This window comes from Corapipo altera, unplaced genomic scaffold (assembly GCF_003945725.1).
Source record: "Corapipo altera isolate COAL_440 unplaced genomic scaffold, ASM394572v1 360, whole genome shotgun sequence".
NCBI classification, from domain to species: domain Eukaryota; kingdom Metazoa; phylum Chordata; class Aves; order Passeriformes; family Pipridae; genus Corapipo; species Corapipo altera.
Window position 1 is genome coordinate 564605 of NW_020885015.1, and position 27016 is coordinate 591620.

The 27016-nt window shown below is 37.4% G+C and overlaps 1 protein-coding gene across 8 annotated transcripts in view; it reads left to right on the top strand.

The window, feature by feature from the left end:
* NTNG1 (netrin G1) overlaps nt 1-3887 on the top strand; it is a 151258-nt gene extending 147371 nt beyond the window's left edge. For all 8 annotated transcript variants that reach the window (XM_027667621.1, XM_027667618.1, XM_027667616.1 and 5 more), the window contains one exon: nt 989-3887. In XM_027667621.1, the coding sequence (XP_027523422.1) occupies nt 989-1215 (227 nt within the window). In that variant the 3' untranslated portion in view covers nt 1216-3887. The remainder of the gene's footprint in view (nt 1-988) is intronic.
* Nucleotides 3888-27016: the final 23129 nt, after the last annotated feature.

The window sequence follows — 27016 nt, forward strand, 5'->3', positions numbered from 1 at the left end:
TGAGTCTCCTTCTAAACCAAATAATCTTTTCCCTAATTCTCTGAGTTAAAATTTTTACTGTTACATTCTACCTAGATAGGTTCAAGGTCTTCTCTAAAACTGCCTCTCCTATGGAAGGCAGAGCTTAATCCAGCACATATTCCAGTGATAATCTGGATTAAAACACAGATTGATACATTTAATTAGTATGTTTCTCATACCTCTGCATTTTTACCCATGAAATACCTCAATTAAGTAATACAAAGTAAAGCTGTCAATTTGTCAAATACTATAACATTATGCAGCCTGATCTCTGAAGTTATCAGGTTACAATATCTAAGATAGCTTTAAGATGCCATGAACCAAAGTAGCAAATCTAATTAAGATGAAATATTTGATCTATAATGGAAATAACATTATCTTTTTTCCCAGATGTGTATTCCATATAACCCTCATCCAATAGCATGCTGAATTTCCTGCCTGTGCTTGCCTTATCTTTTTTGCATAATTTTTTCAGATCATTAATACATGCAGTTCTTGGTTATAAAACCTTGCCTTCTCATGCAGATCGTTTTAGTTTAGCAAAGCCATATTGCATTTGTAACCACTGGTCATGGTTTCCAAAAGCTCTAGATATATTTCCCCTTTCAAATAATAACACACCCACCTAGTTTCAATTCAGTAATAACTATAAAGATGGTACAAGGAATGTATTAGTATTCGTATTATTTTGTTATTAATTAATCATTCATATAAAATAATTAATATCATAGTCAGTGGTCTTAAGTGGCCAAGACAGTTCTCCAAGACTACAGTCTTAAAAAATAAAGGATGAAAAAATATCAAGTAAAATAAAAATTCAAGTGTTTGAAAAAACACATCCCCTGTTTATATGTCGCAGGACGAGGAAGGAGGTAGGGCTTTCATTCTGGTTTTAGTGCAGTTTCACCTGTAGATGAACTTATATTTATTCTGCTTTTCTTTCCCTCCCTCCCCTGCTATCTTGCAGCAAACGTATGTGACAATGAACTACTGCACTGCCAGAACGGCGGGACGTGCATCAACAACGTGCGGTGCCAGTGCCCTCCGGCTTACACTGGCATTTTGTGCGAGAAGTTGAAGTGTGAGAGGGATCCAGGAGGCTGCGGCCAGAACTCGGGCCAGGGGTCAATGGCACACAGGCCTCTCATACTGCTGACTGCTCTTCTGGCAGCAGCGGGACTCTGCACGTGGTAGGCTCCGTGTGCTGGATGGCATCACACTCAGACTGCTTCAAATGAACGTGCCACACGAAAACTGGACAACACCCAAGCGTTTGCTACCGAAATCTAAAAAGGAAAAAGGAGAGAAAAAATAACCACATACAGACTAAGAAGGCCTAACTGAACTAAGCCATATCAATCAGTTATGGACAGGGCTCTGAGTCAAGACTGTTCATCTCTGACTCGAGACACGTTGGCAGCTGCCTGTTCTGTCAAATCAATCAATGCTGGCTGCAAAGCTTACACAGGACTGAAACGGCTTTGACGGCCCCCAGAATGGGAAGAGAATTTAAACAACATTTGCTACTCCTATATGGTGCGCTACTGTACCTCTGCCCAGTGTGTGGACCGACCAAATAAAGGCATTCTTTGCTGTCAGTGCATTGTGGGTATAAGGAAATCTGTAAAAGCTGCCATATTGGCCTGCTTCAGTCCCCAAATCCTTCCCAACCTGTGCTTTAGTGAACGTTGCTCTGTAACCCTTGTTGGTTGAAAGATTTCTTTGTCTGATGTTAGTGATGCACATGTGTAACAGCCCCCTCAATAAAACTCAAGCCAGTCATATCCTTGTATACCTTAGAAGCACTGCATCAGTAAGATGCTGTGTTCACCTACTGTACAAGAGTGGCTATAGGACAAAAAGTGTATTTATCCTTTTGTATTCAAATGAAGTTATTTTTCTTGAAATAATGTACAATGTAGATTTTTTGTATTATTGCCTATTTGTGTTACCAGACAATTTATTAATGTATTTAATTCTAATCAGATAAGAGAAAACTATTACTTTTTATTTAGTCCTTTTCTTTTTCCTTTCATTTAATTGTGCAGAGATTTCTCTGTATGGGCAACGTGCTGGCATCAAAGAATATCAGTTTACATATATAACAAGTGTAATAAGATTCCACCAAAGGACATGATAAATGTTTTCTTGTTGCTTTAACACTGGAAGATTTCAAAGAATAAAAATTCCTGCATAAACAGTTCCAGGATGACGCATTGCTATTTCTTAAGGCCTTTTTAGAAAACAAAAAACAAACAAAATGTTTATGATTTTACCACCTAGTATGTGGAAGAAACCCAGATTCAAAAGTGGAAATTACATCATAACAATCTAACCTGGCTTTATTGCTACTACTTTCATACTCTTGCAAGTAACCTTAAATAATTTACTTGAGGAAGCTTTCATCAAATCCTAAGATTGAAAAAGGTATGAAAACTTGAATAGCTCTCATCTTTGTTCTCTCAATTAATCACAGACATTATTCCAAAACCAAATTACAAGGTATCATAGAAGCTAGTCTTTCATTCACACTATTTTTGTGGATTATGACAATAATGAAGTGGATATAACCACAGCTTGTATTGTTTCTCCAAAAGCTTCATTAAAATGATATGTTTATATATGTACTAGTCTGCTTAAGAAACTGCAAAAACAGCAGCAATCACAAAAAAGCCAAGATTTAACTTTTAATAAAGTAAAATTCAATATTTAGAAGGAATGTCAAAATATACAGCAGTGAATAGGTAAAAAGTGCTGCTCCAGCAAATAAAGTTTATTTCAAGTATTGCCCAGGGTGTAATAAATTCTTGTTTCTGCCTTTTATTAGGCCAATTACTGAGTGTGACAGAAAAGGATAGCAAGAACAGAGAGGCAAGCCAAAACCACAGCAGTGTTTCAAAGACCTGGGAAAAAAAAATCAAAAGGTACTAACACTGTGTGAATTCATTTCCTGCCAATTTTCATCATAATGTTTATAAATATTTTACCAACATAATAGCCTAGTGAGGAAAACAATTAATGGGCAAAAGAAAAAGTCCAGAAAGAAATACATTCTACCTGACTGCCTCTTCCAAATGGTGAACAGCCCAGAATTGAGAACACTCCCCTCTCAGATAACCTCTTTCTGTGAGGAAGCAAGTTTTGCAGGACAGTACCCAGCCTCCAGAAGTGGGTAGGGAAACCAGGTCTTCCTTTCTAAAAAGAAATAGGATTCTAAAAGAATCCTATGAAGAGGCCGATGACAACAAGCCGGTGCTTCTTCAAACTGTTGCCTTGACCCTTCATCATGTAGAATGTTTGCTCTTCACTCTGCTACTCTTTTATGGACTACATAAGATAAGGCACAGATAAATTAAGTGCTTGGCTGGATGCCAGTCATGGCCTACATGAGATTGCAGGTATATTCTTGAAATATGTTCTCAACAATAAACAGAAAATTATATTGAGCAGACTCAATGAGGAATATAAATGCTAATACAGGTGGCATACAGAGTCAGAGATTACCTATAATTAAGTGGATTTTTGATAATAAAATGTGGAATTTAAGTTTTTTTAAAGCTTTTTAGCACAGACCAATTCAGATTGTGTAATTATTGGAAAAGATGTGCTTTAATTGTCATTATAAACTCAAGGTTTTGTGAAAGTGCTAAGCAAGCATGTTATGCATATTTGGTTAGAAGGGATTCTGCCAGCAGTGCTGAAGTATAATGAATGTAAGGTCACAATCAATTCAGCTACATTCCAATTTCATATACTTGTGATCTTCTAAACCAGGGCAGAGTATATGGCTTTCCACGTATTTAGCTGCCATTTCATGGATTTTATCCTCCTCCACCTATTAATAAAATTACAGTTTTATACAGGAGTATATTCAGTGGTAAGTCTTCTTATCAATCACCTTTTTCTTCAGCTTCATTATTTTTTCCTCAGCTCCACAGAACTTCACTAATTGAGAATTTTGAGTAACAGTTTCTGCTACTGTATTCCAGGTATATTTCTAAAATTACATGTGCATCTCTGAAAGAGGAGATTTACATCACTCAGCATGGCTTTATCTGCTTTTTTAAATTTAATTCAGTGTAAAATGAAGGCAGAACTTGTTCCCCATTTCAGAACCTGTGAAGAACAACAGATTTATTTTCCTGAACATACGGTAGGATCTCTTCATGATAACATGTAGTCTCAGTGTCTGCTTTTTCACCTGAAAATATATACCCCTTCCAACATATTTAGGTTTCTTAGAGTGGGTATCCTCTCCTGTGAATACCTGTAAAATAACAATACATTCATGATATTGAAAAAGGGCAACACAATCACTAACCTAGGATTTTGGTTCTGTATCAAAATGCAGCAAAATTCCTAATGTGGAATTATCATTTTCTGACTGATATTTCTTTCCTAGAAGGTTTAGCATCCACGAACTGACCAGGCTTCACATTGCTTAGTTGTCCAGATTATAGCTCAGAGTACAGCAACCTTAAAATTAGCATTCATCATTAGATTGATCCAGTCATATCAGTTCCAGTTGCTTTGCTAAATCAGTCAGTCCTTGTCAGCTTGCAATTCCTGTGTTTCTAACTAGAGAATTGGTTCTGATCCAGGATCCACACGTGTTTAACATCTGAAAATGGGGCAGCTTATGATAAGGTGCTGCTCCCCGACAAGGTAGCTGCAGAAATTTCTACTTCACTTCTTTCTCACAGGGAAATTAAGAGAGAGGCATCTGTCCTAGTGCTACCTAATTGTTTCAAAAACAAACTATCCAAATGGAAAAAAAAATCTATTCAGACGCAAATTGACCCCAGATATTGCCATCAAACAATAATTGATCATGAGTGAGCCACTGAGAAGTTATTTCCTGTAGTGAACAGAACAAAAAAATAATGTGCAAAAGACTTCTCAAATTCAGAAAGAGTTCTTCTGCTTACATATAATTTTGTACATCTTGCTCATAACTCCACGATGCCAGAGGGATTTGTTATAACCTCATTGGGATTCTAGGTTTATTAAACGATTGAATTAACTAGATTCATCCATGCATGCAGTTTATTCACCTGTGAGAAATGTGAGTAATATTTTTCATAGAATATGCAAGACCAGATTTTCAGGCAACCTTCAGCCTAGCCTTCATGTTTGTCCTTGCAAATGCAAAGTTACAGATGCAAATATTAAGACATAATCAGTTCATTCCCAAGAAAAACTGTAAGTTTAATTATTTATAGATGCAAATATTTATCCAGTAAAATGCAGATCAAGTATTATAAATCAGGAATTTTATATTAACCAACTTAATACCTTTCCCACCCTCATACAGTATCAGAAAGAAGAGGATGTAAGTATATGCAAAACAAGCAAGTGGAACAGCAGCATTCCGCACCATATGGTGCATTTCATTTAATCAAATCAAAGTTCATCACCAGTGCAGTATGTTCACCGAGGCACCATTTTTGCCACCATATGCAATAAATAAAATTCCAGTACAAAGCATATGTTTCCCTTTATTGTTTTCCTGGCCATCATTATCTATACAGACACAAACATATAGACAATGAAATCCTGCTTGAGACATTTTACAGTCTCAAAGAGTACAGAGAAGACTGATGTTATGCAATCTAGACCTAAACAGATTTAAAGGCTTCAGGCTTGAATTCCTGCCTACATTGCTAGCTCGTGCTCATCTCGGAGTAGGGCCGGGATAAAGATCACACCGTGGAAGTGCACTGAATCAGAGTTCCACAGCGCTCACAGAACCAGCGACAGCCTACTTACAAAAAGCACCACAGGATGGCGTTTGCCCTGCATCTGTCAGCAGGGGCAACCACGTCTCACCCGGGGACATACCCAGGCATCGCCCCTCCGTCAAAACCTTTCCATCTGTGTTTATAGATGCGCATATTCCACTTACGGTTGATAAGACACCTCCTATTTACACGATGCTGCCCGATGGAGTTGCTGTACACATGGTCAAGTCTACTATTGTCACTGGAAATGCATTTTTTGTACTAGAAGTAAGCCACTGTTGAGAAACTGGAGTAACAACAGTGTATTCTGGGAAAAGAAAGTCAGAGGTAGGTTTTGGGGCTATGCTTGTTTGTTTTGAGAAAATAAGACTGGGTTTGGGTGAGTATTTTCTGTTTATCACAATGTAATTTTCACTTGATTACTCTGTGCAGGTATTTGTGACATCCGAGAACAAATAACTAGTAAGTTAATTCTAACATTTACACATCTTAACATGACCTCTCACAAATGACATCAGTTCAGTCATATACTGGCAGCCTTTACAGTTCAAGGCTCATGGCAGAGCACTCTTCAAAAAAAAAGTAGTATTGGGGGCATTGAAATGCATGAAATGGACTTGAGAATTCCTATATCTAAGTGTAAAAACTAGAATATATATATACACACCCCAGCGCTGAAGCCAAAATCTCCCTAAACTGGAAGCCTCAGAATTCTAAATAGAAACTGCCCGATTCTTAAAAGTATTGTAAAGATCAGTGCAAGTCTAAAAAACAAGGTAAAATTCACTGATTTCTGATTCAGTTCCATTGCAAGAATGGATTTTTTTTTTAATAATTTTTTCTGTTTGGGATATCAGTTGTTTTGAGTTTAATGCATTCTCTGCATTCAGAAGTGCAACACCACTCCACACAATTAGCAAAAACACATCACAAGATGCAGATCATTCAGGTCCTTACTCTTGACATCTTGTGCAACGCATATTCTAAGTTCCCTGATTTTAAGGTGGTCTTGATCTAGCTGATGCTTTCACAACTCTCAGTGGTTGTATTCAGTGTTACCTGAACATGTCAATGAAAACATTTCAAGCCTTGTACATCTATGGGGAACGTGGTTAGCTTTGCACCTGCAAATAATTGTAGATGCAAAATTACTGACTGCTGCCTATATTAGTTGTTTACAATTGACAGTACCAAGAAATCTCCTTCAAAGGCTTGGGTCTCTATAACTGAATTCTGTAAACACACTGAATGAAAAATGTATTTGCTTAGTCTAAGTAAAATACATGGCAAAGTCATTCCTACAAGATTCTTGTGACATTCAAAGTCAAACCACTTCCATTTATCACTACTGAGATACTTCAAAAACCCTCAAAGACGAGACAATAGGGCTAGACTGTTATTCTCTACAGCTTATAAGTATTCAGATACTTCAGATATCTTTTAATAGAGATGAAGAAACTGTGACCCAGAGAGGTAAACGGAGTTGCCTGAAACAACCCAAAAAACCAAAGGCAAGGAACAAGTTCAACATGCTCAAGCTCCATAGCATGTTGAATATGAATAAAGTGTTACACTACAAGAATACCGAAAAACTTTTTAGTAGTTTTGGTTATAATTGCCACTATGTATAGCATTACTATACATATCATATAATATTATTATGCATAACCTATATTACCAATTAGAGAATACTACTTCACATCTCCTCACTTTATAATGAGAATCAAAGCGAATTCATCCTCACAAGTGACAGGCAGGACAAACAAATGTATCCTAAATGGTGTATTCCTTGCCTGAACAGGTCACTATTCTTACTTAACTTCATTCTTTCTTCACTTTACTAAGGGTTATGAGCACCAAGGTCATAAAGAAGATAGTATTTGTATACTGGCATTTTAATAAGAATTAATAGCATATAGTGGATAGCATATATAGCATTAATAGCATATAGTGGATAAAGATGGCAATCATGTTTTTAACTATTATGATATCTCATAAATTATTTCCTACAGTTTAATATTAGTCATTTTAATGATTGGAGAATTTAATGTGTTTACAAAAACGCACCAATAAATTTAGACCTCAAGCACTAAAATAACTTAGTTTATTGTTTACTTTTTGCTACTTTTACTGACCTTATGCATAATAAGTCTATTACATTCTTCCTGCAAAACAGGTCTGCTAAATACATGCCCACCTCAAAGCTGGCATATATGCAAAAAACCAATAAGCTAAAACAGTACCAATCACATTTGTAAGTTGAGATTTGCTCATCCAATAGAGCTTAAAATCATTCACAGAAAATTAAATTCAAATGTTAAAACGAAGACTTCAGCTGCACAGTGTAGAAACTAAAGGTTCCTGAAGACATAGACCAGCAAGATCAAGATGAAGTAGAACTAAAAATTTTGTTCTCACTATCAATCAGACACAAATTTTACCTCAGTCCTAAACAGAAGTGTATGTGACAGGCATTGGAATCCAAAGGGAAATAAAGCAAAAAGGGAAAAAAATCCACTTTTATCAAGACTTACAATATTTGGGGAAAACCCAACATTGGGAGAGTGAAAAGAAAGAGAAAATAAGCTGTCCCCAGGCTAAAAATATACTAGGATCTCAGGGGAAAAGCCAGTCTAGATATTACATACATTCTCATAAATCTATAGGCACAGATTTTGGCATTGTAATCTCTGATTTGGAAATTGCAGGACTTGAGCCCTGCACAGACAAGACAATCTTCACTTGAGGATTTCACCTCCTGCTCACTACCTGCTGGAAGAGCCTGGGCCTGTCAGCACCACCTCTGCTTTGACCTTGGCTCCAGCTGTGTACTCCACAGCACTAGTCTGGCCATCCAGGTGTGCATGAAGCAGATGCTTCTCAACACATCACAGACTTCACTCAGGTCAAAGCAGAGCAAGTGCAGGGCAGGAAAAACTCTTTTGCCAAGACCTCCATAATGCCAGCAGTTACATCTGCTCTTCACCACACACCTTCAAAATCATTACATGTAATTCTTATGAGGACACAGAAAAAGAAATGTGTTCAGAAAACAGTATTTTCCCTCCAGGCATTCTATTGGCATCTCTGCAGTCACCATGTTCCACAAGGGACAGAACTATGCCCTGGATGGTTACACTGACTCTTTCAATGCATGTCTTGTTAACAGCTCTTACCTCTAATTAATTTTGCTTGTTAGGATGGGAGAACTGGAATGTAGAACACCCTGGTAGTTCCATTTATTATACTGCTTTCTTTTGCTATACTACAGCTTGCTTTCTTCCCTCGTGTCAGAGTTTTTTCTATGCCCTCATAAATTATATTTATTACTTGCTCTAGAGATCTCCTACAGGCAAAAAGTAGGTGGATTGGTGCCTATGAATTAGTCTTGGCAGTGCTCTTTTGCCTCCCCAGATCTGGTATAGAGTCACAACTGCTTTTACAATTCTCTTGTTGAGTAGGATGTAAGGAACGATGACTAAACTATGTAGATTTAGCAGTGAACAATTTTCTGACAGCTTTCTCTTTTACTGACAATATCCAGTGTCAGAGTATGTCCCAGACTGTACTGAGGTTGGCCTCACGACACTTCTGCAAAGCAGGCAAGCATGCTATTTCTATTTTATTCATGGGGACTGAAGCTTGAAGATGTTGAGAGACTTACCAGGTCAATTACAGAAAGTGCGATTAATTCTGACACCTCATCCACAGCAATAAGTACTGAGACCTACAGTTCTCTACTCCATCCAAATTACACAAATCTGAAGTTAAATAGTCTTCCATCTGCATGTATTTGCCACTCGCTTACTTCAGATTATCTCATCCAAGTCTATTTTACATTACACCTCCCAAATTTTTCAATGTTGTGATACTTAAATCACACGTGATTCTGCTGGTTTGGGTTTTTCTCTCTCACATCTCAGTTCAAGGCCAGAGAGAAACCACAACTACTGGTTTTGAAGGGATGTTATACATGAGACAAAATAACTGGAAGCATTTTAACACTCTGATAAATTAAAAGACATGCATACAGAAAAAAACCATTAGAGCATTAAAATTCTCTTCCAAAATAAAGAGATTGTTATGGATTTTTTCCCCCTCCTTGTCTTATTTTTTCTTAACTGAATAATTAAAGTTCACATAATAATAATATTATGACTTTATAAATTAATATATAACATTTTATGGCTTGAAATACTTATAGTTTAGGCATTTAATTTCTTCTATAAATGCCTATATAGTGACACAATTAGGTTTTGATACATAGATATTTCTGCTTACTGGAAATCTGGTAGCAAAAAGACTCTACATTTTGAATGGGCTCATAAATATATATTGAATTTAATTTTTTAATACACAAAATCCATTTTGCTATTGTTTAGTTGGTTTGCTGGCTGCTTGAGAAAAACATTTCCTTTAAATATTTTTGGTTTGTACAACTAATTAGTCCATAAATCAGTACATTTTCATATGGCAGAGATTACCCTCAAGCCAATACAGAACAACTGACTGAATGTACTTACTCTCTTCATAATTCAGCTATCTCCAGTGTCTGTATTTTCTTCTAATGCTTTCAAACATTGTCTTGCCACTTTTTTCTCTCTTCTGTTTTTCAAATATTTAAACTAGTTTAACCAATAAGCATACTTTTTATTAAACACCGGATTTTTCCTGTGTTTTAAACCAAGTGCAGTGGGTTGACAAAGTACATAAATAAACAATAACCAGATAAGCATAGAGTAATCAGTTTGATTCTGTAGTAGGAATTCTTACATGCTTTTCATTTTCACATTATTAGAGCCATTTACTGATATTAGAAATGTGCCAACTCCAGCAAAAAATGTCTCTAAGGGGGGAGACAAAAAACAGCAAATGTATAATTCCTGTAATAGATGTCAAAGATTAAATTAGAAGTCAGTTCAGAATGGCAACCATATTTTAAAAAAAGTGTAAGCAACTGTTGAACTTACAGTATGTACTTTAATAACACCAAAGTCCCCCTTAGTGTATTTTTGTCTTACTAATCTATATGCCAATTTTATTTTCCTTAAATGGCTTAAAATGGCTAAGAAGAGGTAGGATTGCTCTGAGGCAGCATCACTTGGGAGCTGCATGCTCTTGGTCATGCAGCCCTCTACAGCTTTAAAAAACAAAACACAAAACCCAAAGAAACAAACAAATGAAAACAGGCATGGCTTTGTCATTATTTCTGCAGACAAGTTTCTGAGTGGTAACTCCTGTGTGGCAATTAGTCAGCAGTCTTAGATCAGCTGCTAATGGAGATCTGCACATTGATAAATGAAAAGCTATCAGTGTGGGGTTTTTTTCCCCAGCTGTCAATCTTAGCAAAGGAAGCCAAGGGGAAGTGGAATGAATATGAGCTAGCCTTGCATATCTCAAAACCAGGCCTCAGAGAAAGAGCAAATAGACTTAAACAATATGAGAAAACACAGAACTTCAGTGTAAATGGTGCTTCTATCCTGTTGATAATCAGGATTCATTCTCCAAGGACTGACCAGTTTTGCATTCGTTAACAACCTGCTCCAGAATCCACTAAATGCAAAGGAAAGCCTCACCTTGATTTCCACAAAACAGAATCAGGTTTTAAATTAGATTGAAAAATAATTTCAGGAAAGGAAAAAGTAATCCCTTAGGCATTATCTCTCTGATCCTACTATAATCTGCAGCATTTGTACAGTTCCATGTACTATTTATTGTGCATTATTCTATTGCAGCACTTAAATTATTCTCATTTGAATGTTTCCACAGACCCAGCAGTTCTGGTGACAAATGTCTTAATTTTAGAAGCTGGTCTGTATGGCAGGCACCACTTCTATCCAACAGAGAAAGGAACTCCCTAGCTGAAGCTGTTTTCACTAACAATTTGTTTGCCAGTAGCATGTTTTCCTGTTTAATCCGTGTTAACATTTTGTTCAGAGTTATCCTAACTGGCACGTATTCTATCTGATAAACATCTCCTCTTTTCCCTCAAGGAAACATTATTTATTTATGACATTATTGTTACAGACAACTAAACAGCCAAGAGGGAAACACATTTCCTTTTCTACAAATACCTGCACATGCTGTTAAACCTGCATCATTTTTCTTATAGAAACATTTAAAACTTGGTAAAAGGCTTCCTAGCATGTCTTTGGTATCCACTGAGAACAAGGAACAGAGACAGACACATGCAGCGGTACAAAATCAGCAAGGGTTCAGGAGAACAAGAGGAAAATAATGATATTTCAGGTTGTCAGGCTGATATACGAAACCTTCTCCTTTCTGGCCCAATTTGTCATGACTCCATGACTAAGTGAACTAAATGGACCTGAGATAAAATTACTTAAATCAAGAGCTGCTTTTATTCATGTTCTCTGTATCTTGCTTGCTACTGTATTATTAGGAAACCAGTACCCAGACATACACACTGTGAGCCAACACCAAATGATCTGTGTTGGAGGTCACAGTGTCCCCCAAGCTGCTTCATGACTGACACTAAATGAAGACTGAGGAAATAGTATAAATCAAAATTACCAAAGTGCTTGAGAAGCAAGAGTCTCAAATTCCCTCTCACTTCACCAGTTAGTACCACATGTAAATCCTCAGTGACAAAAACACATATTCATTTATGAAAGAACTCAAAGACCTACATCCATTTCATAAATTACACTGAAAGTTGTAATGAGTCATCAATTTGAGTCACTACTCTGTATCAGATTGGGACTGACCCGCTCCCACATCTTTAAAGTTCCTATTCCATCCAGAGTGTGTACTTTTCCTAGCACAGGAAGATTTGAGTGTGTCTCTCTTTAGTTTTCTCACTGTTCTTCCTGCATGATCTGTGTCTCAAAGCTTCTTTGCCACATAGATGTCTTCAAACTATGTGACACAGTTCAAGATATAGCACATATCCTCAATTACTTTTAACTGACATATCCTTGAATCTTGTCACACTGGGCTAGGAAGGCTAGTCTCTGCAAAAATGCTCAAGTTAAAGGAGCAAAATGGCATGCGTAGACTAAACAGAACAAAGGCAATCTTTAAAGAGGGACTTCACTGTAGGTGTATTATGTAAATAATACACACTTACATGCACTGGAATTATGTAGCTGGATATACATATGTGCTCATGTGCTTATAGTATTTGCTAACCAAAGATCTTAAAGGGCTTTCCAAATATTTCTATTCTGTTACACAACAAAGTATTTGCACACTATGTGAACATAACACAGGTAATAACTGTGTTTAGGTAACTACCCACCTCCTCATTTGCAAATTACTTTCCAAGTTAAATCAACCTTGTCCTCAGTACTTTTTTTACAGCTTAAGGATGTTTTTCTGCCCATTATCTGCTTCTTAGTATAGAAGATTTAGAGACGGTCAAGTCCTCATCAGCAGAATCTGTTTTATTGATATGGTCCTTTGCAGCAGAAAAAAGCAATGTACCTTGGAAATATTAAATATAAGAGTCATCAAATACTCTTTTCCACCAAAAATGACAGCTGCAGCACATAAAGGCATGAAGGCACAAGTACAAGATGAAATTCTGTGCAAAATCTGAGTGTATATCCACAGTCTGTGACTTTTTTATGAACCAATATCTCTGTAAGTCTGAGCCTGTGCCTTGACCAGTTACCCCTATTAATTAAAACACAGAAAGAAAGGGGTGCCCATCTGTGCAACCAAATCGGCCCCTCTCAGAGGCTGAGCCTGTACAGTACAGAGAAGCCACTGCATCCATCCCCTGTCAACCAGGGACCTCAGAGACCACTACCAGCAGCCTGGGGCAAGGGGAAGGGAGGTGGGGAGAGCAAACACAGGGATAGAGGGCTAGTGAAAAGGTCAGTAATGTGGACAGAAGAAATTATGGTTATTAGCAAGTCAAAGGGGGAAATAGATATACTTTTAAAAAACATCACAAGCAACATTCATAAAAGTAAACAAATTTTAGTTTAGCCTCTAATTAAATTTTTTTGCCGCACACCATTGCTCCCAAGAGCAGGTCAGGTCCTGATTAGTGAGTTCTGCCTGCTTAATGTTTCTCTGCTAAATTAAAAGAGCCATGGAGCCAGCCTTACAAAAACTCAAAAACAACAACCCCAAACCAACCAGCCACCTGCCCTCTGCCCCTGCACAATCTAGAAAAACAGATCTTGTTTCTAACACAGCTTAGAACTTTCTAAACTTCTTAGAACAGTGCTGAGCAAGTGGGGGGTACTATTTATAAAGGCTTCTTAAGAACCATGTTGCTTGCATTTTCAGACTCATTATTCATATACCTCCACTCCCAGCGGATGTCACTGAGGCCATTGACTCAAAACAACAGTGCAAACTCCAAATCCTTGAATTTAGTGACAGAACTCTGCACTGTGCAGACTTTCTTCCTAATCATGTCTTAGCACAAAACAGGAAGGTCTGAGAGTTTTAAATAATTCTAAGTAAAGTGGGTACCAAAGGCTTTAGAAAGAAGCAATTGTCTGGTTTCTTTCTTTAGCTGCCTTTAAAAATCCAAGATTTAATCACTACCATCATCATCATTTTTATTCATATATATACAGACACGCAGATTCACACACGGTACTCTAATCCCCAGCACTGCTCCTCAGCCTGACATCTTGTGGCTATGAGGAACATAACACTCTGCTGAACCAAACACCCGAATACCACCCAGCATAGTAATGTCTGTATAATTTAGGCAAATACAAAGCAGGTCTTGAACAATGCAACACAATTATTTCATTTAATTAGATGTGATGTGGTGTCAGCATCATGTTCTTACAAGACAAACTGGCAAGGAATCGTAAAGGCAAACCACACCTAATGCAGAGCTTTGGTTGGCTTTTGTAGTTCACTACAGCAGATGATATATTGCTCAAAACTATAAAACCATCTAATCTGAAATAAGAATTTCCAGGGTATTTGCAGTTGTTCTTCTATATTGTTAAATATTACTTTGATTTTTTGCCACAGGAACAAAACCACTCCTGCTGCAAGAGCAGAACATGAGTGCAGCAGGCAAGATGCGGAAATAAGTGTCTAACAGAGTGGTTTTGCCTATATACACAGGCAGAGCATGGGTACATGGCTGGCAGAGGGGAAAAGGGAAACACCCATTCTGTGGAGAGTAACTGCTTTTTCTTTTCCCAAAAATGTTGGTCTATTGATTCATTTTCAAGAAAAATAACTTGAAACTCAGGGGAAGAAAAAGATTCTTCCTTTCAGGAGGATTTGCTGCGCTGCCTGAAGAGGTTTGATACTCACCTCCTGTTCTCCTTTACTGGCATAGAGAACAACAATCAACAACAAATAATTTGTGCAGTTTGATTAGTTTCCACACCAGATGTTCACACATATATTCACATCTCCCCAACTCTTTTTCTAGCCAAAAGTGTGTGCAGCTGGGACTTCTGTAGTCAACACCAAAGCTATTTAACAGAGTTATTAGCAGGGGGGTTTACATTATGGATCCCACCACTCTTCTTTAGGGGTCTGCTTCTGTTTCCATTGCAGTTAAGGTATCACTGCACTCATTATCTTCAGAGAGAGCCAGAAAACATTGCTGGAAATTTTTTTTCTACTCTGTTACAAACCTGCACTTTCACTTCTTCCAGCCTACAATTTCCACTTCATCTCCTTGCTGGTACTGTAAGGCTCTGTAGCTGCTCACTGACCAGCTCTGAGTTTTCACTCTTTGTGAAACAGTTTCCAGTGACAAACAACTTTAAGAAGAACCACAACAAATAAGAACTTCTGCCCGTTTGTTAATTAAGCTTTAATGACCATAGATATCAAGAAATGGCAACTACAAAGTGGCATCTCATTAACGTACCACTGACTGAATAAACCTCAAAGGGGGTCATGAGTGTTCCCAGATGAAAACAACAGTCACAGGTTCAGGAAAACTCCCTGAGAGCAAGGACTGGCTGGAAAGCCAGCCCCCCAGCTTTCAAATGGCCTCAGTACAAGAAATTACAGCTTCTGTTCATTAAAAAAAAAAAAAAAAGGTTCTTACTTAATACTGACAAAAAAGCTGCCACAGCCTTTGAGTTCTGTGGTTTGTTCTAATTGCTCTGGTTGCAAGTGAGAGGTTTCCTGTAAGATGCAGAAACAAAAAATTTGCTACCCATTCATATCTTATTAAGAAGGAAATTATATGTACTTGCACATCTAGGAACTCAGTATCTGCGTGAATTTTGCAGCCAGTTTGTCTTCACAACTTGTGTGTCTTGCTGCAGAAGACACATGTGGGATTCTTTCATGAAGGATATGCTTTCTTGATGCAAATTAAAGGTGATCTGAGGTGGAAACATGCTGGTGGAAGCACTGCAGTAACAGCTGGGAAGAAATCATCCCGTATATCCACAGTGCTGTCCATGGGGATTTTTTGCCACTAGGTTCTCAGTGTGTACATCTGAGGACCAGTCTTTTCCATATGGATGATCACTTGGAAAATAGCGTTAAAGATGGACAAAGGACTCTGGTTATCAGCTGAAAGCTGCTACTCTCCAAAAGGGACATTTTAAATATTTAGATGTCAAGTTAGCTTAGATTGCCTTAGATAGCTGAAAGCACAAATAAGGAACACTGCTTTTAGAAGGCAAGTGATTGCAGGAACTGGTCAGTAATCATGTGATTTGAGAAGGAGAAATGGTCTGTATGTACCCCTGAAGTCCCTGTAAAGAGACAAGCTATGGTGCTGCACTACACCCACACAGTAAGCCTGGGTGAGTGCTGACAACAGACTGCCAAAGGACAGCATGGCCTGGACAGGTACTACTAGGAATTAGGAAGGTACATAAAAGTATGACACATTGGTAAGTAGCCAGAGGGGTCTGGGACATGCTTCCTGCAAGCAGCACAGGGAGATGCACAAAAAACTAGCAAATCCAACCCTCTCACTTGGAAAGGCACAAGCTGACAAGCAGAGGATCTCTTCAGAACAGAGAGAGCTGTGGGCATCATATAAGTCCCCTGAAGCCTTAAAGGGAAGTTATGGGTACAACTTGATCAGGTAATTATCAAATTGTTCATTGCTGGCTTGGACTTGAAGTGTCACAATGTTTAACACTCTCCTATGGTGACTGGTATTCCAGTATAGAAATCTTGTGTAAGACCAGGTAGAAAACAAAAAGGACCCACAAAGTAAAATCATCCATTGTTTGGCTTCTCCTTGTTGAATGAGGTAAAGGGGGCAAAAAAGCACATAATGAGAGGCAATTTACAGGGGTAACAATGCCTGTATATTAATCACTGAAAGTAGAACTACAAAACACAGGCATCTGTATTTAGCATGTTTTTTTGAACTTTCCTGAGTTCTGTCACTGACTTCAATGCAGCCACAATTTTATCCAGAAAATGTATCAGGTCAAACTCCATTAGAGAATGGAGGCCTGCCAGATGTTAAGACAAGAGGAACAACTGCTTACTTCAGTATTAAATAAATAAATAAATAATATTATTCACCGTAATAATTTTTCTCTTCATAGGAAAATAAAATACATCTGCATCATACCATTACAGTAGCTTATTCCCCTCCCCCTGCATAGCTGACTGTAACTCCCACTCTTCTTGTTATAACAGAGAAAACACCAGAGCCTCTTTCAGCTGCATTAGTGGAACTGGATTTTCAAAGCTCCAAAGACGCAGAAATGATGTGGAATTCCCAAATGCATCCAAAATCTGGTCTCCAGGTCCAGTGGCAATAAAACAAAACAAAGGATGTTTTATCATGTTCTAAATCATTCTTGAGAGGTAACAAGTGAAAGCAAGCATAACATAAGCAGGAAGGACAGCAGGGTTGAAAAAAGCAAAGGATATCTTGCACAAGCTAAAATCGTGCAAGAAAACATCATTTGGTCCATGCCTCCCAGTAATCAGAAAGCTCTGACATCACAAATGTTTAGGGAGACTATATGGCAACAAAATGCTCTCCCTTCCACCCCTCTTCAGCAAGCTTATTTCAATCAGTTATAATACACACAAAAAAAGTCTTCAATAAAACCAGGAGAGAGCAGATGTTAATTATAGCAAAATCATATCAAAGCCAAACTGAAATTTGATTTGGTTTTGCATGATTAGTTCAGCAGCATTCCCATATAGTGCAAACTACAGGACATGCAAACTCTTACCACTTGACGAAGATATATGTAGACTTGCCCATCCTATGTAACCAAATGTCACCTCTGTAGTTATTAGCAATTGCCCTTAAGCTAATGCATCATATGTCTTTTTGACATAAGTAATGGCTGGGTTCTGACAAGGAATAATTGCCATTTCAATGGAAAATGTTAAAATATAACTGAAATCAAAGCTGAAATTATTAGTGAAAAATGTAGGAGAGATGACAGGAGTGTGTAACTTCGCTGGAATTATCAGTAGTTTGACTGCCATTGCTTTAGTTCTAACAAGCATTCAGTACAGTACAAGCCACAAAAGCAAATGGAAATGGTAGCTACAGTGCTTTGAGACTTGGGGTGCCCTCAGTGCCTAAGAGCTTCAGTGCTAACCAGAGAACAGCCATGCTCCTTGAGTGTTTCCAGTCCCACCAAATCTAATGCTTAATGGCCTAATGCTTCAGTTTTAAACTAATTTTAAACCGTCAAACTATTGCAAACATAAGCTATACACACTGTACCAAAATGAGGAATAAGGTTACGTCCCTCAGGGTCACCTGCTATGCTCCTCCAGCACACCCTTTCTGGGAAGTAAAGAAGAGGTTTGAACAGTAAGTACTCCAAGTCTCTCCTTCCAAACCTCAGACATTTGCAGTATGCCACTGTCTCACTTCCAGTAATTGAAATTAAATTCTCTAAATATTCCAATCAATTACTTTTTGATTTACTGCCTTCCGTGGCATTTTCCTCCTTCATTTATTGATGCACTTGACTTGTATTTCTTACAGGGACATTGTGTGCTAGAATTATATGTCATTCTTTTAAAATGTCTCTTTCTTTCTAGCATAAGTTTAGGCTGTACCCTGCAGCTTGCCCCTGAACTGATCTTTCCTTTCCTCAGCCCTAGCAGCAATCTCTGCCTCTCCAGCTAGCAATTTTTCCAGCACAGCTATGATTAGAATATTGATCAAAAGGTTCTCCTGAATCCTGTCTCTATAGGACTGCACTAAGCATAACAAGTTAACAGACAAACATCTTCCAGCACACACTTATAAGAGAGTAGTGTCTGATTTCCTACGCTCAAATGCACTGGTCTTGGTCTCCCCTTGAGGAAAAATGGATCCAAATCACGAGTGGACTTTGCTCACCTATCTGCAGTACTGGGCAATCCAGACTTTGGGATTGTTCTTTCTACACAAGCCACTAAACAAGTCAGAAGACCCTTGTGCCAGCTGTAGGGCAAATGGGTGATGGAAATATGATTAGAGCAGCTCTTCATAACCCATTGACTTACGCATCACCTTACACATCAACTGTTACCTGCTTTGCCATAGTTGGAAACCTTGGTGTTTTCCTAAAGGTGAATTTAAAATATCTCTTTGTATTCTACCCAATCTTTAAAATACTCTGTCATTCAGACCCATAGCTTCATCACTGGTACTCACAGATATAATTTTTCTTGCACACACAGAGCCCTCACTCCAACCCACACAAATACTATGCTTTTCTTCAGCAATAGGTTCTCCGAATATTTAAATCAACCATTTCCAACACTATTATGCAGAGGGAGACTTTAAAAGAGAAAAAGCCTTTGGGAAGGTGATGTCTTGATTACAAGGATCTATTTTTCTCATGTATAAACAGTACAAAATATATCATTAAGTATAAGCATGATGTTACCTGTTCTTAAAGTACCAGAAACTAATAAGGAAACCATGCCTACACTGTATCAACAACTCACGAGACCAAAGAAAGTGACAGGGTGGGAATTTTCTGAAATTTTAATTAAACCTAGGAGAATCAATAAAACCATTTGTTTTATTCTAGCACCTGTTTTTAGGCAACAATATCTTCATGCCGCTGCTTGTTTAGTTATATTAGAAATTACATGATCCGCTCAGCTGCAAAAAGACTATTGATTTGTATGTAATACCAGGGAAAAGTACTGACTATTTGCAAGGAATTCATAGGTACTGTGAATACTGTAAGTAAACAGTCACGACTGCAGTATAGCATATCTGCATGCCCCAGAGGAAGCGAGCTAAACACATCAGAAGTTCATGCAGCACATAGGAACCACTAAGCCATGTTCTTTGTGAGGTAAGAAACTTTGCAAATCTTACAGTATAAAACCCACAAAAGACAACAAGCTTTCCAACAGCTCCTAAGAGGAAGATTATGGAAAGGGAAATAAGAGGAAAATAAAAGAAATTTAATAAACATGATCATTTACTATTCAGACAGCTTTCTGCTGTGTTATCCTTTCTGTATACCTACTAGAAATTCTCAGGTATATGCAGAATTCTAAAAACATGAAAACACTTATCTAACTACTAACCAACAAGTTCTCACTGGTCCAAGACACTCCATGGAGCATCACTCACTAGTCAAAAGTTTTCTGCCATTGAAAGAATAATAGTCTGTCCTTGACCGTTTCTGTCCATACTTAGAGGAAGGAACCAGTCAGTGCAAGCGGATCTTCATCACAACCATTATCCTGGAGAGTTTATTACTTTTTCTATATGGGATTTAGACAGAACATCTTAGAATTCTTGTTGACTTAAATCCTTGTCTGCAATACCCATAAATTGCAACTTCCCAGCAACATTTATAGTGTCTTTAAAAGCAAACATTGCCTTGTCTGAGACTACTGTGACAGCAGTTATCAGTCTTCCTTGTGCCATTCAAGTCACTAAAATTGCCTGAGCATCCAAAGACTTCAACTGTCCGGTTTCTAACTTCTGTTCACCTGATTAGTGCATTACATTTCTACAATAGATCTACAGCTCTTTGGTACTGTTAACTGCATGTTTACGGTTTTAGTATGTCTGGACTGAGGTGTAAGCTTAGTTTAAACCTTCTGACTTTGTTTCACACAGGACAGTTGTTGACCATCTTTTATTATTACGAAAGTAGGTAGGTGGAGGGTTGCATTTTTAAATTAATGATACTAACATGCTTAATAAAACTGATGTTCACTTCTCAGTTTCAAGAACTCAAGAACAGAGAAACAGAGCACTACCTTTTCAGCTATTAGGGCTTTGTTGCTCTTTGAATAAGTTGCAACTGAATTGAAGAAATGTGAAAATATTTGGGTTTCTTCTGCATTTACTGTTGGAGTCAGAAACCCCAAGCAAGTAATAGTAAACAGGGAGGAGGCAGGCACAATTAATGCTTTTCAAATTTTTTTTTTCAGCAGATTATTCATCCCAGAGAGTTTTGTAAAAAAAAAAAAAAAAAAAAAAAAAATCAGGTATCCAACTTCCAAAAAGTTGCTCTCAAAGCATTTTCATTAATGGACAACAGAGTTGGGTAAAAGCAATAGATCTTGACCTTTTACTTCTGACACTAGGATTACTGCAGCTTTTAGGCTCAGGGTTAGGAATGCTTACCTCCCACTGCAATAATTGAGTTTGAGGTCTCTGTGCAACTTTGGGGTTATGTCTTTCATGCATGTGATACAAAGATGCTGACATGGTCCTCCCTATGCACTGAAGATCAGTTTGGTTGAGATACAGCTGGAATATAATTTTCTGGACAGTTATTTTATGTGATTATCAGAGAACTATGACTTAACTCTAAGACATGGCCTCAGGCACCATCACTGCTAAAACTCATTCAGCTGAGTAATTCTCAAGAGCAGATATCCTGACTGAATCATATGGCTTCAGTTTGTACCAGTCAACGTCTTTTTGAGAATGAAAGATCCACAGTTACAACTGAACTCATCTGTTCTGGTCAAGCTTGACCTTCTTTCTGAGGTTGTTGGCTATATTCTACATCCTCCATGGTCTCTGCTTCAGACAATTTTTTCATCTCAGAAGCTTGAAAGAAAATATGATTCCAGTGTTATGCTAGAAAGTGTAATAGTGAATTCCAATCTTGAAAGTAATCAGATACATTTAAAGGATATTTCAGTTTAAAATTTTCCCCCCTCTTATAACAACCTATTTTTTGCATGATCACAATGCATCATTTAATTAGAACAATACAAAATATTCTGAAATAATATAACACCTCTGGAAAGTTCCATTACTCAACAGAATGTTGTTAAAATGAGTTTTCACTTCCCTCTTACTACAAAGTTCCTCCAAGCCTCACAAGAAGCCAAACCCAGAGTGTCCTATAAACTCCTACATTAAAAAAAGTCACCATTGAGTAAGTGATATGGTAATTCTACTTTGAATTCTGTTATTATCAAAACATGCAATATAGAACACAAAAACTTTTCAGAAGAAGTAAAAGAAAAATACAATATATACTAGAAATGCTCACTTTCAAAAAACCCAGAGAAAATGTTAATTAGACTTGATTGTGTGTTTTGTCACTGAATTTGCTACTACCTGTATTCCATAAGGTTTCTTAAATTTATATATATGCACCACATTTGTAACTGTGCTGGAAAGCATTCTGAGAGCTGCTTTACCATCTACACTTCAACAAGTTAAAGTTAGTGCTCTATTAAGCATTTTTCACACTGATTATGTGGAAAAAAAAAAGTTACATGCTTCTTGCACTCATAAGCATAATAAGAAACCACTGCCCAAGGCAAGGTACACACCATGTGAAAACTTAACACAGGCTGGCAAAAAGCCTCTTGGTACTCCTTCCTAAAACAGGAATGAGGGTTGACTGAAGTGTTCTTTCGTTCATGTCATTAGAGGAGAGGAGGAGAAACAAAGGATACAAAAAAAGTATAAGAAACCAGGGAAGTACTATACAGGCAGAGAAAAAAGTCACAAATGAGATTAAAAGGGTGGGGCTTTTAAACAAAGGATTTGCCAGAAGTGTCTGTCTCTGGAAAGTAAACTGATTGTTGGTCTGGAAAATGGAAAAATCTGTATACTCTTTCTAAGTATTGTGGCTGCACCAATGAAATACTTGTTTTTCCACCCGTATTTCTTCTCCTAGAAGTAGCAAGATTCTCAATACTGGCTAACCACATAGAAGACAAAGAATATTCTGCAGGCACAGATGAACACACTATGTCACATAATCTTATCACACAGATACAGCTATAACTTCAGTGTCTAGATAGCACGGGATTTACAGCTTATTACAAAATTAATCTAACAGTGGAGCAATTCTTGACATTTTGCCAACTCTTTGCAGGTAAGGTGGAGCCACACAAGGACCCATCCATATCAGCTCCAAAATAAGCAGCCACATCAAACTCAGGTTGAAGTGCAGCAGAACATGTATATGCTCCAAACACCACTCACATTAACAGGTTCTGGATTTTGAACCCACATTCATTTTGTGAGTGGAGACTGTCCAAACTCCAGTGACACCAAGAAGAACAAACAGTGTTACATTGTATGCCAGTTGTTCTCTGGGCACATCCTGCTGTATCACAGGTTAATCATTGTCACTTCATGCAGCCACATATCACATGGTCTATTAATTATTACTTAATGTCACTACACTACTAGATTGTTTGATGAATTCTATTAGTAATTAGAACTGCTCATGCAGTGACATTCAAATAAAACTCTTCTCTTCACAGTGCATTCCTGATGAAGAGCCAGAAAAAGAAAATCCCTATGTTTATTAGTTCTTAGTGACCAAATGCATTTTATTTGGACTACAAATAAAATTTCTGTTTTCTGTGCCTGTTGATTCATTTCACTTTTAAGTAAAAAATACTAGTTACAATCCAAAAATTGAGTCTAAATTCAGCTGCATGTAAAACAAACCATTGTATCTCTTTATACACATTTAGAACAGAGAGAAAGAATGTCATGCCAAGAGCTAACACTGTTATTCATCTCAAAAAGGTCAAAAGAGAAAAAGATACCTTCAGACACCAGATAGAATTAGTCTTAGTGCTATTATCCAGTCATTTGACTTTATAAAAGAGTAGTTTGTTTGTTTGCCATGCTCTCTCTTTTATGGACAGATTTCAAGATTATAGTACCTTTGCAAATTCTGTCCAAGAACTGAACAAACAGGGTTTCTTCTATAAAAATGAAGTCTATGGTGATTTGAGGGAAGGATGATTGAAGCAAAATCGCATCTTTCTCACATCTTCCATTTGACATTGGTTCAGAGCTGAGTAGAAAGACATGGTACCTGAGCTGCCTTCCTTGTTAACCTTCCCTGAAATTAATGCATATTTAAGAAAAGTTTTGATTTTGACAACCCTACTATGTTGTGGCAGCATGTTCTATCAAAAATAAACTCGTAAACTTGCAATAATGCTCTTTAGCTCATGCCTCCCCCTGTGAACCAAGTCTTAAAGACTATGGTTCTACAGCATTTTTACACTAAGAGCTAAATTGCATCTCCTGAACAAACTGCTTTAATTCATAAACTTTCAAACTGTGCATATTTAACAGCCTGCTAGCTCTATGTTGGACATTCACCTTATTACTTTTCATATATCTTTTCCTTTATATATTGGGATAACATATCTATGGGATTTTGGTAAACACCAGCAGCTGAAAGGCAATTACAGACAAGTACTTCTTCCAAAAGAACGTGGTATGGATCTTGGACATCTTTAACTATATATACACTATTCCTGACAAACATTTAGCTTACCACATCTGAAAAACCTACAGTGACTTAAATACTTACGAGATTGGACAGGTTGACTTGTACAACACCTCAGCTGTATTTTATGACAGAGAAGGGAGAAAAGTTAGAAGAGATCTTTGTATATCACATGGTAACTTAGTAAAGTGGGGATCTCCTGGCACATTCAACATTACTAAAAGCTACAAGCTACAGGGACATTGATTGTAAAACTACTAGAAAAATGTTTCTTCAATTACACATATGTCCATTAGCCTTATGCATGAGTAAGAATTATAATCCTAATAATACTGCAACTCCTTGAGGAAACCTTTTAATTGCTTTGAGAAAAAAAGACAGTTAATTGAAGACAGATTTGGAGAGTTATCTGGTAAGATTGGAAGCAAGTGCAAGGGTCCTTAATTAGGACCACATTAGCAAATGTTTTCCCATACAGAAAAATCAGAGAATTTCTACTTCCAATTCAATGCTATCGATAGACATTTAATATTTTGGGATATCATTTAGAAAATTAACCAACATCAGTTTGTTTCTACCACATATAGTGTGGTATCAACTTTTTACTTGTTTTCTGATCTTCTTTATTTCTATTCTTCCTAAAGCCACATGTTATGCTATTAATATAAAAAAACAGTTCTGAAAGAAGTAAACTAGCCTCATGCCCCTTGGCAAACAGCCACCTCTGAACCTGCCATTTGTTGTAACTATGAGTTTACTTAGGGTCAAAATGCAACATTTTAAAATGAACTCACATATTTTCCAAAAAGCACATTATCAGGTAGAAAATCATAACCCAGGAAAAAAATCACCAATAATTCAAACATTTCAGTAGGCTTATCAAACAAAATCTAACTTCACAGTCATGTAAGCAGCAGAGATCCTTATAATGAAAGGGCAGAACACACTACAGCAGATCAAGAATTATAAAATTAAATTAGAAACCCAAGTCTCATTTGCTATAAAAACAAACGACTCTTTGTTCTTCAAAAGGAAGTTGCTATGATAACGCAATGAATCACCCTTCCACACTCAATTTCTGATGCTTAATCCTCTCTATATTTCTATTAGCTAATTATACATGCAGCATACATTTCAGTACTTTGTGAAAAAGTGGGTATCATTAACATCTCATCTCACAGCTTTATCAAGTTAAATGACTCAAAACTACCCTTCCTCCACTTAGCGGATGTGGAGGAAAGAGTCAAAATTCCACAGCACACCTCAAGAAGCAGCTTGCTACAGGACCACACATCACACATACACGCAGCATCTCCACCTGTCATTTTCCCTCTACGCCTCCTCTAGTGGCTCTGCCCAAGATGGTGCTGAGTTTCATCATTGCAGCTCTTACAGTCTTGGGTTTCCACATCTGTGACAAAAACAGTGCTGACAACTTGCTGAGGGTTTAGCTGTTGCTGAACAGTGTTGCAGAGAATCCAGGCTTTCTCTGTTTCTTACTCTGTGCCGTGCCCTCCGTGAACAGAAGTTGAAGGGGACACAAAACAGATGACCCAAACTAACCAAAGAAATACTCCATGTCATATAATGTCATGCTCAGCAACGAAATGGAGAGGGAGGGAGTGCTTCCTCTGTCACCCAAATGAAATAAGCAGTGCTCTGGACAGAACAACTTGAATTTCAGACAAAATAGTAATATAAGGCTCTCAGCAGCCCAATTTCTAGCTAAGAGACCAGATTTAACAGAAACAAACATTTTTAAACTGAACATCTAAGTCGGTGGAGCAAAGCCTGCATCTGAGGCTGGGCATTTGGTATAAACAAGCACCACTTTAGACAGCACCTCTGTCTTCACCTTTATAAACTGCTAAAACCTTGAGAATTGTCATTCTCTTCTCCTTCACAGAGCATCTCAAATTTGCCTGTGAGGAAAAGGGGAAAGGAATCCTGGTTGGCATCATTTTTCATTGTTCAAGACGGATTTTTTTTTTTCAAGTTGAGATTTTCAAATAAGCTTCTAAGCCTTACAACTGGAAAAATTATTCAGAACAGTCACAAGTGGTTCTTATGCCCTAATTACGGTGCTTTTTCAATTTCTCACCCATCAGAGGACACACATCTCTTCTTGCTTATAAGGGAAAGGAGAACGTCCGTGACCGAGAGTGATATTGTTAACAAAAGAATTTAATTGAGACACATTTTTGCATCCTGCATTAGGTGCGACTCTAAGTTATGTGATATGTTCATGGGTGACAGGAAAATTATGCCTTCCATCTGCAGAGATGTGTAAATGCCACATTAAGTTTAATAATTATCTGTTAAAAGGGCAGTTCCACAAGAAAATCTCTGTTACTGAAAAATAGAAGGGACACAAAAAAACAACATTGCAATTGAATCATCACTGACCTTGCTGAATTAATTCACCTGTCCAGAAATAATTTTATAAACCTATTAATAATGAATGTTATATTGTAAAAAATGCATGAATGGGTTACATCATGAAAAGGTTATCAAGTAGCCCATGAAATCAGACAGACTGCATTTTCAAACAAGCTCAATTCAGCCTGAATTTGTATGTTAATCTACGTATGACAGAGGGAGAAAAAAGGTGAAAGAAAAAAGGTGAAAGAAAAAAGGTGAAAGAAA